At 33.7% G+C, this 18,115-nt stretch overlaps 2 protein-coding genes across 3 annotated transcripts in view; one reads left to right on the top strand and one right to left on the bottom strand.

Annotated features, from left to right (window-relative positions):
- The window catches only part of Lrp4 (LDL receptor related protein 4), a 409,566-nt gene that overhangs the window by 204,430 nt on the left and 187,021 nt on the right, over positions 1-18,115 (top strand). The gene's annotated exons all lie outside the window — the stretch shown is intronic.
- Positions 1,817-7,635, bottom strand: LOC136853693 (uncharacterized). The gene is made up of 6 exons (XM_067129636.1): positions 7,574-7,635; positions 5,154-5,222; positions 4,549-4,701; positions 4,139-4,233; positions 3,134-3,292; positions 1,817-2,096 (listed from the first exon to the last, which is right to left on the bottom strand). The coding sequence occupies exons 1-6, from the start codon at positions 7,578-7,580 to the stop codon at positions 2,040-2,042; spliced, it is 540 nt and encodes a 179-aa protein (XP_066985737.1). The 5' UTR covers positions 7,581-7,635; the 3' UTR covers positions 1,817-2,039.

The following is an 18,115-nucleotide window of genomic DNA, read 5'->3' on the forward strand; positions in this document are numbered from 1 at the left end:
TTTTAAGTTAGCATTGTTTTTTTATCGTGTTCGTTGAATTTTAATGTCTGATAAACTTAAAAAACAAATGTAAAGATCACTTTTGGTTTTTGGTTTATAGAAAAATTGGAATATTTTTGTTTAATTTTATAGCTTTTTACTGTTATAACATTTGTACATTTTGCTACGTTTTATTTTCCATTTAAAACTTGTTCATATTTATGAAAAATATTTAACATATAGACTACTATTTAATTAAGAATATGAAAAATATTAAACTATAGGCTATATTGAAAATTTATTTATATATATATTAAGGATATCAACTTCCTTAATAATTTATTTATTATCTAACATGTGGGCTTTCTTACTTACTTGACAATATATTCGTGAAAAATTTAAATGGGTAGGCTACAGACTTATTTAAATGTATATATATATATATATATATATATATATATATATATATATATTAAAATATAAATATATATATAATATATTTTTATGCTTTACACTTGAAAAAATATTTATATAACTAGTATTGAAAAGTTTTTATACTTGCTTGAGAAAATATTTATGGAAAGTATATAGAATATATATATATAAAATATATATATATATTTAACACTGTGTGTCTCTTAAATATTCTTTCATACTTTTTTCTTTCAATATTATGATGAGTACTAGTAAACTCCTACCTCTCCGAGCGGTGACTTAGGTCGTCACCTTGAAAACGAAGTGATTGCTTTATTTCGTCCCCTTTCAGCGCTTCAGTTCTCCTAGTGGCTTAGCCAGGTTGGGGCACTTTTCATACGGTATTTCTCCTATGCATGCCCCGGAAATATTAACGCCATAAATGTATTCACGCTGCACTGTAGGCATTACTTATATATTTGCATATCCCTTCGGCTCCTAATATAACCCCTTCCATTTCTTTTGCTGTATATATTCATATTCTCTTTCTTCCATCGTATTTTCCACCTCTAGTAACGTTTGTTTCAATTTTCTTTTCAATGCTGAATTACCTCAGAGGTCCCAGCGCTTAGCCTTTGACCTAAAAGTTGTATCCCAATTCCTATGTACTCATTTAGTGGCCTCGTGGCAGGTTTTCTTTATACTTTAAAAATTTTGGTATTATGTCAATTCCCTAATTTTTTCATTGAATAATCAGTTTTCTCATGTTTTATACGCATGAAATGACACATATTCACTCCATTCCGAGCGCATTGCTTTCATCTTGAAATTATCCTTCAGGTTCAAGCACGGTCTATAAAGAAATGATTGAAACAAAACCCGTGACTTACTGAGCCGGTTTTGGTGAAGATTTTTTTCGTTTTTTCCAAAGCTTGTGGCTAAGATATTTAGATTATTCAGTGCAACTGTCACACATACCCTACCGTCTGAGGGATCCAGCCAAAAATTACGCGTATCTTTTCCATTGCATTAAAATGGCATACGCTGGGATTTACCTTTGATTGTGCAATATTGTGTATAGATAGCCGATGACTTTCATTGAAAAATCACTGTGTTTGGTGAAACAAACTATTTCAAACTTTACTGCGTACAGATGATTGTGTATTTGTATATTTCTTCGCCCCTTAATGCTGGCAGATTATATATTTACTTTGCAATGTCTTTCGGCTTTTTTTTCTTTTGCAACCATTTTCGAAAGTAAATTCTGCGTCTATTTGCATTGGAGGTGAGTTGTCAAGTAATTACTGAGACTTATCCGATAGTCAAGGCAGGTCTGTTTTCGATTTTTTATCCACGTAGCCTTGAACACTTTCGTCAGTGATATATTCGATGTTCGAAAGAGGGTAAGATAAAAACTTAGAAATAATAATGCCAAAATTTTAATGAATTGAAAAAGGAATTTTGTTGACTATGGTAATCAGGAATTGTGTAGAGTTATAAGTTCATAGTGAAAGATATTTTTCAAGATATTTTTGAAGACTTCCAAACAGTATCTAATCTCTCAAAGCCAGGTCATTGCACAGTTGCCAGGTTCCAAAGCCTCAGTGTCGGTGATCCTATTGGTGGGAGAGGCTCCTTCCTCCTCACTAAGGAGTCAGTGCAGTCACGCAGGCGGCCTTCATGCAGGTCATGAAACTGGGCACCTGTTCAAAGAGGAAAAGTCAAATTAGAAAGATAACGAGTAAAAAATGCGCCGAAATTTCTTGGGCGCAATCGAGTTTTCTGTACAACCACAACAGCGTATAATCAAGGCCACCGAAAATAGATCTGTCCTGTAGGTGGTCTCTGTATAATGCTGTATGAGCCGCAGCCCGTGAAACTTTAACCACGGCCTAGTGGTATCATATCCTATATCGTTGCCAGAAGTACGGTTATGGCTAACTTTAACCTTAAAATTAAAACTTCTGAGGTTAAAGGGCTGCAATTTTCTGTTTGATGATTGGAGGGTGGATGATCACATACCAATTTGCAGCCCTCTAGCCTCAGTAGTTTTTAAGACCGGATGGCGGACAGAAAAGTGCTGACAGAAAAAAGTGCGGATAGAATAAAGTGCGGACAGACAGACAAAATCAGCACAATAGTTTCCTTTTACAGAAAACTAGAAAGGAGGAATTTTACTTGACAATTTACGAGGACAACAAACATTATTTCATCGGCAAAGCAATCGTCTCCTGAAAAAATTATTGACTATTTATATTGTCTTTTCCTCTGTTTCTGGTTCCCACTTGGATGGCTTTTATTGTTGCAAATTGACTGGAGGTTTTGCCATAAGTGTTGATAAGTTGACATTGAATCGAAAATTAAATTATTAATTAATAATTTAAGAATGCAGTCTGATGCCTATGCTGATGATCATGGACGTGAGAGAAAGGCGAGGGAAAAGAAACAAATTCACTTTTTGGAAAGTTGATGTTGAATGGGAAATCACGATGTTGCATCATAACTCGAGGATTCAGTCTGGTAGCTACTCAGTTGATCGTAGATATGGGTGAAAGGTAAAGAAAAAAAAAGATTCATTTTTTGAAAATAATGCTGAATCAAAAATTATGTTACTGTGTCATATTGGAGAACGCAGTCTGATGGGTACTTAGTTGATTGTGGATACCAGAAAAAGGGAAAGAAATAAAGGCAGAGAGAGAGAGAGTCAAGAGAAGAAGTGGCCCTTATCACAGCCACCTACCTTGAGAGCAGTGGCTCCTCCAGAACTGGTGATGCAGCCAGGAACAGCATCGACGATTTTCTGGCCTTGAGCGGCAGTGGTATCAGCATTCTTGTTGGTGTTGAACTTTTCCCTGTACCTGGCCTGCATGGCAGCTACGTCGATGGCTCCGTTTTTCATCTACAAATACAAATATAGTCCACCCTTGAGTTTCTTTAACTGAAAAGGGTTCATATATATATATATATATATATATATATATATATATATATATATATATATATATATATATATATATATATATATATATATATATAAAATTCACGAAAAATTTAAAGTTCACTTTCGAAAGAGAAACAGTAGTGCTGCAAGGCCTTTCGACTTATAGTCCTTTACTTAGCAGTGCTAAGTAAAGGACTACAAGTCGAAAGGCCTTGCAACACTTTATTGTTTCTCTTTCCTCATGTGGATCCTTGTCTTTTATCCATATATTCATCACATTATATTTTCGTGATTCAATTATATATATATATATATTGGATATATATAATATATATATATATATATATATATATATATATTTACATACATACATGTCTTGAGTTTTAAAACCTCGTCTTTATTAAATTCTGGAATCGTCAAACTTTGATGTATGTATGCTTATTTTATATGTATACATTATCCTCCTTGTATTTTGATAGTTTATGGATTTTTATCTATTTATATTTTAAGTTTGTTAGTTTACCTTTTTCTTTTCTAATAACTGATCTCTTCTTTATGTATTTCGTAACACTTTCTGTTACCTCTTTCAGGTGAACACCATATTCTTTGGAAGGATGATTTTTCAGGCAATGGCCACCATGGGCTTGTTCCATGTGAACAGTTTTTATCTTTTGATTAATAATAATAATAATAATAATAATAATAATAATAATAATAATAATAATAATGATAATAATACAAACTCTGCTTTTGGAGCTGAATATCGGTGTAAAAATCTAGAAACTAATGCAGTCTCATACTTACAACTCCTAAATTGGTGTAGAAGTTATCCCTCACGCAGTTCTTGAACTCTTGTGTCATGCCGTCGAGATTAGGTGGGAAGGATGGTGGTCCACCCGCTGTTGGAGATGGTAAAGAGAAAAGAGCCTTTATCATATTATCTATTTTTTCAATGATTTCATTCTTATTCCGACAACAGTGATCAGCTTATAGATGAGCTTATTGATGCAATACTTTAAGGAAATGGGTTTATTTATATAGAGTTTAATGGTTGTGTGCATCTTTTCTGCGCGACTGTTGCACCATATATTACAGTTGCATGGACTTCTGTGCCTCATATCACAGTTATATGCACATCTGTGCGTCATATCACACAGATGTTTCTTAGGTATGATTTTGTTTATAAACAAGATAAAGATTTTTTAGTAATTTACCTGGTGGAGCGGGGGCCTTCGTCTGGAATTTATCCTCACAGGTTTTAATGGCTTTTCCCATAGGACCTCCGTCGGCGCCTTCTGTTGCGTTGTGTGGGTGTTTCAAGAGGTTATGACACTTGCATTCTAAGTTGTCAGCAGCGCAGGGTAGGTCTGGAAAGTGATGTTTGGTTAGGTTTGTATTTTCTGGGAAGACAAAAACTCACAGATTCTCCATATACCTAAGGAAATGTAGTCATTGAGAGAGAGAGAGAGAGAGAGAAAGTCCTCCATCTACCTCAGAATTAATAGATGTGAAGAGTAATAATCTACTCAGAAGTTTAGTCAATGAGAGAGAGAAGAACGGCCCTATGGATCCAAACACTCAGAATTTCAGGTAATAGATGAAAGAAATTTGTTTAAATGGCTATATTTCATATTAATTTTACAATAAAAAAAACACTGTTTTATAAGCTAAGAAGTCACGATAAATAGTAAAAAGTATGAAAACCTTATAATTATTCGATAAAAGGTAAATATATAAGGTTTGGTAAAGGACATGTATTCTCATGGATAGGGTAAATATAATCCGTAATATTTCCGGAAAAAATAAATGGTCTCCTTACTTAGTCTGAGAGCACTAACGCTCACGGCAGCCAAAAGCCCGAGAGCTATTGCCAGGTTGATCTTGAAGACTGGAAAAGAAGGAAAATACATTTTATTTCTCTGTAACACTAGTATTAATAAGGTATAGCTGTACGATGGCTGGCAAGCCAGTGAAACCTTTATCTAATTAAAAAAAAATTCTCTTAATTGGTATATAAATATAAATTATTTGGTCATGGAACGTCTAAATATGACAACTAAAGATGCCTCCTCATTTGTTTCTGAAGGGTGGGCTGGATTATCAGATGTAGAGAAAGGGGTTAATTTTGGATAGAGTTGAAGCGGTCTGTCGCAAATGTTGTTGAAGTTGAAATTTTTCACTAACTAATTTTAGAAAATGAAGGGTTATTCATAAATGTTGAACAGGAAATCTGGAGTATACTTCAATGGACTTCTTTAAGATTGCAATTGGGCGAGTTTCCAGACTGTCATCGGTTCTTAAATCTTACCTAAAATATAATCACAATTATTGACAAAGCCAGTTGTCCTTTTAGTCGAAGAGATGTGTTGTATACAGAGCTTTTAATGCATATTTAATTTCATCCAAAGATCTGTGTTTCTTCTTTAAAATATTTTTCAAAAAATAAAAGAGAGAGAGAAAAAAAAAAATAGATGCTTATTTAGTGAACTTCATATCTTGCTTTCTGAGTATATTATTGTTTGGGAGAAAGCTGTTGTGAGGAAGATCATTTCTTCCTGGCGAGTTGTATTCTGTGATTAAATAGTAAAAGATCATTTCTTTATAGCGAGTTGTAGTCTCTGACTAAATACGAATAAGATCATTTCTTTATGGCAAGTTGTATTCTCTAACTAAATACGAATAAGATCATTTCTTTATAGCGAGTTATAGTCTCTGACTAAATACGAATAAGATCATTTCTTTATGGCGAGTTGTAGTCTCTGATTAAATATGTTCATTTTTATGCAAATAGTCTCCGGGCAAATAGGGACTGAGGTATCGGTGTAATTCATACTTTTGTATTCTGACTTTAAGCTGTTCATTGTAGGAGATTTAGAGCTTTAGTTTTCACTAAGAATTTCATAGGGACTGAAACAGCGCCTAATATTCAAGTCTTACATTGTTCTATTCTATAGAATGTAACACTTTTTCTGTGATACAACTTCGAAGATGTAAGATGCTTTCTGCCTTAACTTCCAAGATGAGTTTTCTAGTTGTTTAGTGACTAATTTGCAATTATTAGGCCACAGCTTCCGAAATGTGAAATATTTGTTGACCTATTGAAGACGTAACATATATCTCAGACGAATACTAGGCAGTGACACTCGATTAGAAATGTTAGTCCTTCACGAGAGAGGTTGCAGAGGACTGATTCAGTCGTACATTTTGAAGCGAAAGCTTTCCATTGCCAGTTTATAAAAAGAAAATCTTTCATCTTTTTGTTTGTTGAAGAATATTTATACAAAATCTGCCGAAATGAGTGACTCTTGGTGGGGGAGGGGTTCACTTTAAATACTTTTCTTTTGTTAACTTTACAATGTTTTTTATTTCAAAACAGGATATTTGTCTTCTTGTGTGCTTGTATCATATTGCCGGCTACGAAATGTCAAACAAAATTGGTAAGGGCAGAGATTTATCAGTAGCGAATAAGCTAAATTCAGATTATTTTAGAATGGTTATTGCGCAGTTCTCACGAAGGACAGAAGCCTAGGGGATTCAAGAGAAAACCGATCACAAGCCTCATCTTCCCAATGGAAGAGTTCAACGAATGGAAAGCAAAATGAAATCTGGATACTTCTTTCTTTTTGTGTTTCAAAGAGATGTCTTAAAATCGTCAGAGTTTGATAAAGGTGACGATGTTACAGGATGTAAACAGAATATCGCACTGTTGCCAGTAAGTTTAAAACAATCAAGATGTCCTCGTGTCTGCAGGGATAATATAAAAGGGATAAATGTATCATACAAGAACCTTGGTAGAAGACGAGGGGTTTTAAAATTTAGAAATATATTTTCTTTTTTCCGTAAGTTAGGGAAGGCAAAATAAGATTACTGTAGCAAAATACTTGAGCGAAGAAAACTGCCATAGACACTGGTGCCACTTGTACTTTCCATGAGCCCCATGAGGATACTGTAATTCCTATGATATAAATAAAGCCATTTTTAAGAGAAGCCGAGCCTGTTCAGTGATGAATTTAGATACATTTACGCCGACTTTTCGTTCGCAAATCCCGATGTTGTTATTGAAAACTGCGAAAATAAAAATAATGCAAATCTCTCTGGGAATGCTGGAAATGCAAATCTCTCAGGGAATGCTGGAAATAAAACATTGTCAGACAGTGGAACGTCGAAAAAGAAGTTCCTAATATCTGCAACGTTTCTTGGTGCTCTATCAATAAAAACAAAAAAGAGACTCAACTTTACCTGCCATTGCTAGGACTTCTCACACAGAGGGACAGATCTCGTTCCTTGAAGGACCTGATGCAAGAGACGTGAGTTGCAAGGGTATATATACCTGTCCGAGTCATTGTTCCCCAAGATCCTCTTTGGTATTGCATGCCTGAGGGAGACTGTGGGGAAGGGAGGAGGATAATATGTCTGTGTGTGGGGAGGGGGGAAGCGAAATGTCTGTAATCTTTCTCTCGTTATTGGAGGCCTTCAGGCACAAACTGCAATATCATGGCTGTACAGTGTGTCATCCATTTATTACCTGTTATTTTTCCTTCCAGAACCAAAGATATAATTTGGATTTGTGTGGTTCTGGATATTTGCACTGCTTGCTAACTGTCTCTGCCTATCTATCTGCTATATTATATATATATATATATATATATATATATATATATATATATATATATATATATATATATATATATATATATATATATATATATTATATTTTATCACTTACACAATTATCTGTGCATTAATACAATTACTAATAGGACCTCCGCTAGATACCATCCAGTTTCAATGAGGTCCTCTTAGTAATATATATATATATATATATATATATATATATATATATATATATATATATATATATATATATATATATATATATATATAAATATATATATATATATATATATATATATATATATATATATATATATAAATAATTGTATTATATATATATATATATATATATATATATATATATATATATATATATATATATATATATATATATATATATATATATATATATATATATATGTAGTCATTTTATAATGCATATAAAATATTTATATTCTTTGTAAATTTTTGGTCTCAGAGGATATTAATTTTCAAAGTTAATCTATATGTTCAAAGTGAAATAACGGCTATATTTGCCATTTTTTCTCATAGCTATTCTTCAAAGCCAACCTTATTTCAGCAATCTGATTTCAGGCTCTATTTACGAGATGAAAAATCATTTTAATCGGACAAGTCACGTGATTTCATTGATAGAACAGTGGGTTATGCAGGCAAATTCATTTTCCTCGCAAAATGATCCGTATACATTGTTAGTTATCATTCAGCCCAACCCATGTGCCAGTATTCATTTTCAAATGAGTCTTCCTTAAAAAAAAAAAACATCCTTTAGCAAATTCACTTCTGTGAAATGCTTTGCACAGGAGTTATCCTTACATCGGCAAATAGAGCATGAATGCTATATGGCTTTCATTTTATATCTTTCTGCTGGAAACTTGTGACTGGTTCAAAATATAGGTAAATCTGTTTTACTTAAAAAAAAAATTATTGATTATTTATTTTCACATCATTCGTAAGCTGACGTTTGCCGACAGTATATTCTGAGTTGCCCTTTTGAAGGACTGGATTTCAGTCATTTTCATCAAGTGGTTGCAAAGAATTCTTCCAGTGAAGATAAGTGTTTTAAAACTGTTACTGAATGCGTTGGCAGTTCCTTCAGTGTTTACCCCATAGACGTTGAATCCATTCAATTGATGAGGTTTATGAGATTCTCCTTTTTTTTTTTTTTTCAAGTTTATCAATATCGGAAGGATAAGAATAAAAATCCCAGGGTGTATTATTGCCAAATTTTATTGGTTTATAGCAAGGCCAAGAGAGACAAGGCCTACCCAATTTGGTGGAGTCGCTTCCCACGCGGGATAACTACGCAGGCGATGACGTATCTTAGTGGTACCTGCTCGTTGCGGCAATTCACCTGCTGACGTAATAAGGAGGTAGACAAAGCTCCGCCTACATGGGGAATTTGGGGGGAAGTGAGCAGACCTCCTCTTTCTCTTGGCCTTGGTCTATAGTATGTCCTTGACAGTGGTAATGAGACACTACTTCTATTTTTCATTGTGAAGATATTTTTTCTACTTTAACAGAGTAAGTAATCTTTCAAAGCCAGGTCGTTTCATGTGGTCAGCAGAGTCCCAGAATTTTATTATCGATGGTATTTCCTTCCAATGACAGTGTCATCTTGCAGGCGTCCTTCATATGGTGGAAGTCATTTGATTAAACAATTAGAACAAAAATTAATTTCTGTGTAAAACATTTTAGGATTATTTGTTAATCTAAGAGATATAATTTCAACTTTTGCCAAATTATTTTGATGCGAGAAGATGCAATTTCTATGACGTATTCGGATGTTCATGAATGCGAATGTAAATTTTAATTTTGCTATTTTCTTATGCAGTGTCGTCTTGCACTTCATATAGAAACATTTGAATACAATATAACATTAATGTATACATTTTAATTTTGTTAATCTAACAACTGAATTAGTTATTCACCTCTAATTTCTATGAGTATTTGGATGTTGACTCTGAAATTATATTTTTAATTTTCCTTGACAGTGAAGGAAACAGAAAGAAAGAGAGAGAGAGAGAGAGAGAGAGAGAGAGAGAGAGAGAGAGAGAGAGAGATGAATGTGAAATTATATTTTTAATTTGCCTGACAGTTAAAGAGAGACAGACATTGAGAGAGAGAGAGAGAGAGAGAGAGAGAGGTTAAATCTGAAATTACACTTTTAATTTTCTTGACAGTGAAAGAAAGACAGAAATAGATAGAGAGAGAGAGAGAGAGAGAGAGAGAGAGAGAGAGAGAGAGAGAGAGAGAGAGATGAATCTGCAATTATATAATTATATTTTTAATTTCCTTATGACAATCAAAGAGAGAGAGAAACAGGTTGAGAGAGAGACAGACAGAGAGAACATCTTAGCCATGTACTTCGAGATAGTCTCCTCCAGCCTCCGTGATGCATCGAGGGACTTCCTTGACGATGGTCTGGACCTGAGCGTCTGAGACGTCGCTTCCTTTGTTAGTTTTGAGCATTTCGGCCAGTTTCGATTCCACGGCGGTGGCGTTGACTTTTCCTGATCCGTCCACCTTGGAAAAGCATAAAACATTGAGTGCTTTGTTGGGAATAAGGTAGTTGGTTGATTGATTTATGTCTTCAAACTGGCGTCACAACACATAGGTTATTGATGCCATAATAAAATGAAGTACACTAAAAGTAAATAAGTTTGAAAGGAGTTTCATATAAGAAATATCTAAAAATATATATGTACACAATTGTAAATAAGTATATCATTAGTTTCATTTAAAAAATATCTAAAAAAAATATATGTACATAATTGTGAAAGGATACAGTTATAAGTTGAACAGATTATTGGTTTTGTAGACGCATTTCAACAGAAACATAAACACGTGTATTGTTTGATAAAATCTTTCATGATTACCTTTTGTTTTTCTGTCTTTGCATTGTTTATTTATCGTGTTCGTTGAATTTTAATGTCTAACGATATCTTTAAAAAACGAATTAATAAATTATGTCTTTTTTGCATTTTTGGTTTCTAGAAAAATTGGATTAGATTTTTCGTTTAATTCTTATATGGTGTGGCTGTTATAACATTTGTACATTTTGCTACCAGTATATTTTATTTTCCCTTGTAAAACTTACGGACATATTTATGAAAAATATTCAAAAGGGTAGAGTAATATTTAATTAAGAATATGAAAAATATTAAACAAGTTAGGCTCCTCACTTGAAAATTTATTTATAGATTATATTTAAGGATAGTCAACTTCCTTAATAATTTATTTATGGAAGATATCTAACAGGGTGGGCTACTTACTTACTTGACAATATATTCGTGAAAAGCATTTAACAGGGTAGGCATACAGACTTACTTGAGAATATATATATATATATATATATATATATATATATATATATATATATATATATATATATATATATATAAAAAAGCATTCACGGTAGACTACTTACAAATACTTGATTCAACATATAAAATATTTATGGAAAGTATTCAACAGAATAACCTACATACTTGTTTGAGAATATATTTATGGAAAGTATTTCACATGGTAGGCTACTTAAAAATCCTAAAGTACTCATGAATTTGTCTCTATACGCAGTTCTTTAATTTATGATTAGGTTTATATATATATGATGAGCACTAGTAAATATATTTATAATATTAGCATATATATATATATATATATATATATATATATATATATATTATATATATATATATATATATATATATATGTATATATTATATATATATATATATGTATATATATATTATATATATATATCTATATATATATTATATATTATATATATATATATATATATATATATATATATATATATATATATGTATATATATATATATATATATATATATATATATATATATGTCCAGAATTCAATTTTTTTCATGTGCTTTCGTACTTACTATACGCTATGTGAAGCAAAATGGAGACTGACTCATTTAGTGGTACTTTTACCCACACTTTTTATTTATACTTTTAAAAAAATTATATATGTCAAGTGTAATTTTTTTCAAGGAATAATTTTTATACGTATCAGGTTTTATACACGTATATGCACTGTGTGTCTCTTGAGCGTATTCTTTCATGTTGAAATTATCCTGCAGGTTCAAGCAAGGTCTATAAAGAAATGATTGGAACAAAACCCCGTGTCTCACTGAGCCGGTTTTGGTGAAAATTTTTCGTTTTTTCCAAAGCTTGTGGCTAAGATATTTAGATTATTCAGTGCAACTGTCACACATACCCTACCGTCTGAGGGATCCAGCCAAAAATCACGCGTATCTTTTCCAGTGCATTAAAATGGCATACGCTGGGATTTATCTTTGATTGTGCAATATTGTGTATAGAGAGCCGATGACTTTCATTGAAAAATCCCTCTCTTTGGTGAAACAAAATATTTACAACTTTACTGCGTACAGGTAATTGTTATTTGTATATTCCTTCGTCCTTACGCTGGCAGATTATATTTACTTGCAATGCATTTTCGGCTTTTTTTTTTCCTTTTGCAAACTATTGAAAGTAAATTCTGTGTCCATTTGCATTGGAGGTGAGTTGTCGTATAATTACTGAGACTTATCCAGTGATTTTCGTTGATAATCAAGGAGGTTCTTGTTGGACTTTTTCATCCACGTAGGTTTCATTATTCGTCAGTGATATATCTGACGTTCAGAGGGTAAGATAAAAACTTAGAAATAATAATGCCAAAATTTTAATGAGTTGAAAAAGGAATGTTGTTCACAAAAGTAATCAGGAATTATGTAGAGTTATGAGTTCATAGTGAAAGATATTTTTCAAGATATCATTGAAGACTTCCAAACAGTAACTAATCTCTCCAAGCCAGGTCATTGCACAGTTGCCAGGTTCCAAAGCCTCAGTGTCAGGACTCATTGGTGGGAGAGGCCCTTCCTCCTTACTAAGGAGTCAGTGCAGTCACACAGGCGGCCTTCATGCAGGTCATGAAACTGTGCATCTGTTCAAATAGGAAAAGTCCAATTAGAAAGATAATAAGTAAAAAATGCGCCGAAGTTTCTTCGGCGCAACCGAGTTTTCTGTACAGCCGGAACAGCGTATAATCAAGGCCACCGAAATAGATCTATCTTTAGGTGGTCTCGGTATAATGCTGTATAAGCCGCTCAGACTGGTGGTGTCCTATCCTGCATCGTTAGTATGATTATTGGGTTGACTTTAACCCGAGTAAAAATAAAACCACTGAGATTACAGGGGCTACAATTTGATATGTTTGACGGTTGGAGGGCATTGATCAGCATAACAATTTGCAGCCCTCGAGATGTTAAATGGAAATCACGATATCACATCATAAATCGAGGATGCAAGCTGATAGCTACCAGTTGATCGTAGATACCGTATGAGCGAAAGGTAGAGAACAGAGATTCATTTTTTGGAAAGTAATGCTGAATCAAAAATTATGTTACTGTGTCATATTGAGAAGGCAGTCTGATGGCAACTTTGTTGATTGTGAATGCCAGAAAAAGGCAAAGAATTAAAAGGCAGAGAGAGAGAGAGATTCAAGAGAAAAAGTGGCCCTTATCACAGCCTCTTACCTTGAGAGCAGTGGTTCCTCCAGAACTGGTGATGCAGCCAGGAACAGCATCGACGATTTTCTGGACTTGAGCGTCAGTGGTATCAGCATTCTTGTTGGCGTTGATCTTTTCCGTGAACTTGGTTTCAGATGGCAAAGCGACACGATGGCTCCGTCTTTTCATCTACAACAAAAATATAGTCCACCCGTTGAATTTTAATTGAAATGGTTCATATATTATATAAAATAAATAAATATACTGTATATATAATTAGAAAATTTGGGTTCACTTTTGGAGGTGAATATCACATGTTAAAATCTAGAAACTAATACAGTCTAATACTTACAACTCCTAAATTGGTTAAGAAGTTATCCTCATGCAGTCCTTAAACTCTTGTGACATGCCTCCAGATTGTGTATGGTATAGGTGGAACCTGGTGTTGAGCCAGAAACAGAAAGGAGCCTTTATCGTACTATTTATTTTTTTTATGATTTCATTATTATTCCGACAACAGTGATCACCTTATATATGAGATTATTTTATGTAGTACTTTAGATGATCGTGTTGGAGTGGAATGGATTTATTTTTTACAGAGTTTCATATTGTGAGCATCTTTACTGCAGCATATCGGCTGCATGGACATCTGTGCATCATATCATTATTTATATGCACATCTGCGCATCATATCAGTTATATGCACCCTTCAGTACATCATGTTGAGCAGTCGTTTGCAATATCGCGCGTCATATCACACAGGATGTTTCTAAGTATGATTTGTTTATAAACAAATGAGAAAGATTTTTAGTAATTTGATCTGGTGGAGCGGGGACCTTCACCCCGAGTTTGTCCTCACAGGTTTAATGGCCTTTCCTATAGACTGCCGTCGGCGCCTTCTGTTCTGTTGTGTGTGGTGGCCTCAAGAGGCTATGACACTTGCAATCTAAGTTGTCAGCGGTGCAGGGTGGGTCTGGAAAGTGGCGTTTGGTTAGGGTTGTATTTTCTGGGAAGACAAAAACAAGCCGATTCTCCACATACGTAAGAAAATGTAATCAGTGAGAGAGAGAGAGCGAGAAAAAGAGGCCCGATTCTCCATCTACCTCAGAATTGGTAATAAACGAGAGAGAGAGAGAGAGAGAGAGAGAGAACGGTCCTAGTTCTACATCTGCCTCAGAAAATTTAGTCACTGGGAGAGAGAGAATACGAATCTTAACAAGCAATGGATTCGGGAAAACACGGATATAAGAGAATTTCAGATCACAGTGGCTGATGCACTCTTCATACCATAGAGAAGCTTGGTTTAGTAAATATGATTATATTTTAATATATCTTACAAATTTATTTTATAATAAAAAAACACTTGCTTTATAAGCCAAGAAGTCACGATAAATGGTAAAATGATGAAAATCTTATAATTAGAAAAGGTAATTTTATACTGTAAGGTTGGCAAAGGCCATGTCATGGATAGGCAAATATATCCGTAATATCGGTGGAAGAAATAAAGGGTCTCCTTACGTGGTCTGGTCTGGTTGAGCATTGACGCTCACAGCAACTAAAAAGCCCGAGAGCGCTTGCCAGGTTGATCTGAAGGCTGTAAAAGAAGGAACATACATTTTATTTCTGGCAACAGTAGTGTTAATAAGGTATGGCTGCACGATGTCTGGCAAGCCCGTGAAACCTTATCTGCTTAAAAAAATTTAATTGGTTATATATATATATATATATATATATATATATATATATATATATATATATATATATATATAACTTAATATGGAATATTCAAATATGACAGCTAAAGATACCTCCTCATTTGTTTCTGAAGGGTGGGTTGGATTATCAGATGTAGAGAAAGGGGTTCATTTTGGATAGAGTTGAAGTGGTTCTGTCGCAAATGTTGTTGAAGTTGCTTGTAGTTGAAATTTTCTACTAACTATTTTTAGAAGATGAAGGGTTATTCATAGATGTTGAACAGGAAATCTGCAATATACTGTAAGGGCGTTCTCTTGGATTGCAATTGAGCAAGCTCGCAGACTGTCATCGATTTTTAAATCTTAAAATATAATTACAATTATTGACAAAGTTGGTTGTCCTTTTAGTTAAAGAGATGTGTTATATACAGAGTTTTTAATGCGTATTTAGTTTCATCCAAAGATCTGTGTTGCTTCTTTAAAATATCTTTCATAAAATAAAAAACAAGAGGGAGGAAAAACATAGAGATCTATTTAGTGAACTTCATTTCTTGCTTTGTGCGTGTATTATTGTTTGGGAGAAATCTGTTGTGAGGAAGATCATTTCTTCATTGTGAGTTGTATTCTCTGATTAAATACATGGAAGATCATTTTTTTCATTGCAAGTTGTAGTCTCTGATTAAATGCATAAGATCATTTTTATGGTGAGTTGTAGTCTCTTGACTAAATACGAGGAAGATCATTTCTTTATGGTGAGTTGTAGTCTCTGACTGCAAGAACGAAGATCATTTCTTTATGACTTAGGTCTTGCAAGAACGAATATGACTTAGGTATTGGTGTAATTCATACTTTTGTATTCTGGCTTTAAGCTGTTCATTGTAGGAGATTTAAAGCTTTAGTTTTCCTTGAGAAATTCATAAGGATTGAAACAGGGCCTAATATTCAAGTCTTACATTGTTCTGCTCTGTAGAATGTAACCATTTTTTCTGTGATACAACTTCGAAGATGTAAGATGATGATTTCTGCCTTAACTTCCAAGATGAGTTTTGCAGTTGTTTATTGACTAATTTGCAGTTATTAGTGCCACAGTTTCAGAAATGTGAAACATTTGTTGCCCTATTCAAGACGTAACATATACCTCAGATGACAATGAGGCAGTGACACTCGATTAGAAATGTTAGTCTTTAATAAGAGAGGTTCCGGAGGTCCGATTCAGTCGTACATTTTGAAGCGAAAGCTTTCCTTTGCCAGTTTATAAAAAGATCATCTTTCATGCTCTTGTTTGTTGAAGAATATTTATAGGAAAATCCGCCGAAATGAGTGACTGTTGGTGGTGGAGGGGTTCACTTTAAAGATTTTTCTTTTGTTAACTTTACAAAATCTCGTCCAGTATTTTTTTTTTTTCAAAACAGGATTTTTGTCTTTTTGTGTGTTTGTATCATATTGCCGGTCACGAAATCTCAAACAAAATTGGTAAGGGCAGAAATTTATCAGCAGCGAATAAGCTAAGTTCAGATTGTTTTAAAAAGATTATTGTGCAGTTTTCACGAAGGACAGAAGCCTAGGGAATTCGTGAGAAAACCGATCACAAGCCTCGTCTTCCCAATGGAATAGCTCAACGACTGAAAAACAAAATGAAATCTGGATACTTCATTTTTGTGTTTCAAAGAATTGTCTTAAAATCGTCAGAGTTTGATAAAGGTGACGTTGTTACAGGATGTAAAACAGAATACCGCACTGTTGCCAGTAAGTTTCAAACATTCAAGATATCCTCGTGTCTGCAGGGATAATATAGAAGGGGATAAATTTATCATACAACAACCTTGGTAGAAGACAAAGGGCTTTAAAATCCAGAAATACGTTTTCTTTTGTTCTGTAAGTTAGGGAAGACAAAATAAGAATACTGTGGCAAAATAACCAAGCAAAAAATAATCATCGTTCGTATTTTAGATTCTGTCATATACACCGGTGCCATTTGTACTTTTCGCGAGCCCTATGAGGATGCAATAATTCCTATAAATAAAACCATTTTTAAGAGAAGCCGAGCCTCTTCAGTGATGGATTTATATACATTTACGCCGACTCTTTTCGTTCGCGCATCCCGATGTTATTGAAAACTGCGAAAATAAAAATAATGCAAAACTCTCTGGAACTGCTGAAAAAAAAACATTGTCAGACAGTGGAACGTCGAAAAAGAAGTTCCAATATCTGCTACATTTCTTGGTGCTCTATCAATAAAAACAAAAGAGAGACTCAACTTTACCTGCCATTGCTGGGAGTTCTCGCACAAAGGGACAGATCTCGTTCCTTGAAGGACCTGATGCAGGAGACGTGAGTTGCAAGGGTATATATACCTGTCCGAGTCATTATGTTCCCCAAGATCCTCCTTGGTACTGCATGCCTGAAGGGATGGGGGGATAGTGTCTCTGTGTTGGGGGGGGAATATGTGTAATTTTTCTGTCGTTATTGGAGGCGTTCTGGCATAAACTGCAATATCATGGATGCAAGAAATGTCGTCCATTTATTACCTGTTATTTTTCCTTTCAGAACCAAAGATGTAATTTGGATTTGTGTGCTTCTGGGTATTTCCACTGCTTGCTAACTGTCTCTGGCTATATCTGCTTATCGATTATATATATACAGTATATAAATATATATATTAATTTTATCACTTACACAATTACCTGTGCATTAATACAGTTACTAATTGGACCTCCGCTAAATACCATCCAGTTTCAATGAGGTCCTGTTAGTAACATACATATATATTTACATATGAAATTTTTTTGGACATTAAACGACATTTGTAGCTTAATGATTGTGTGTGTATGTATATATATATATATATATATATATATATATATATATATATATATATATATATATATATATATATATATATATATACTGTATATATA

This window comes from Macrobrachium rosenbergii, chromosome 27 (genome assembly GCF_040412425.1).
Source record: "Macrobrachium rosenbergii isolate ZJJX-2024 chromosome 27, ASM4041242v1, whole genome shotgun sequence".
In the NCBI taxonomy this organism is placed as follows: Eukaryota; Metazoa; Arthropoda; class Malacostraca; order Decapoda; family Palaemonidae; genus Macrobrachium; species Macrobrachium rosenbergii.

What these genes read in the sequence shown, in the direction of transcription:
- LOC136853693 (XM_067129636.1), bottom strand. An exon ending in GAAGGCCCCCGCTCCACCAG is followed by an intron (nt 4,234 to 4,548) that starts GTAAATTACTAA and finishes CATCTCCAACAG; the next exon opens with CGGGTGGACCACCATCCTTC. An exon ending in TCTACACCAATTTAGGAGTT is followed by an intron (nt 3,293 to 4,138) that starts GTAAGTATGAGA and finishes TTGTATTTGTAG; the next exon opens with ATGAAAAACGGAGCCATCGA.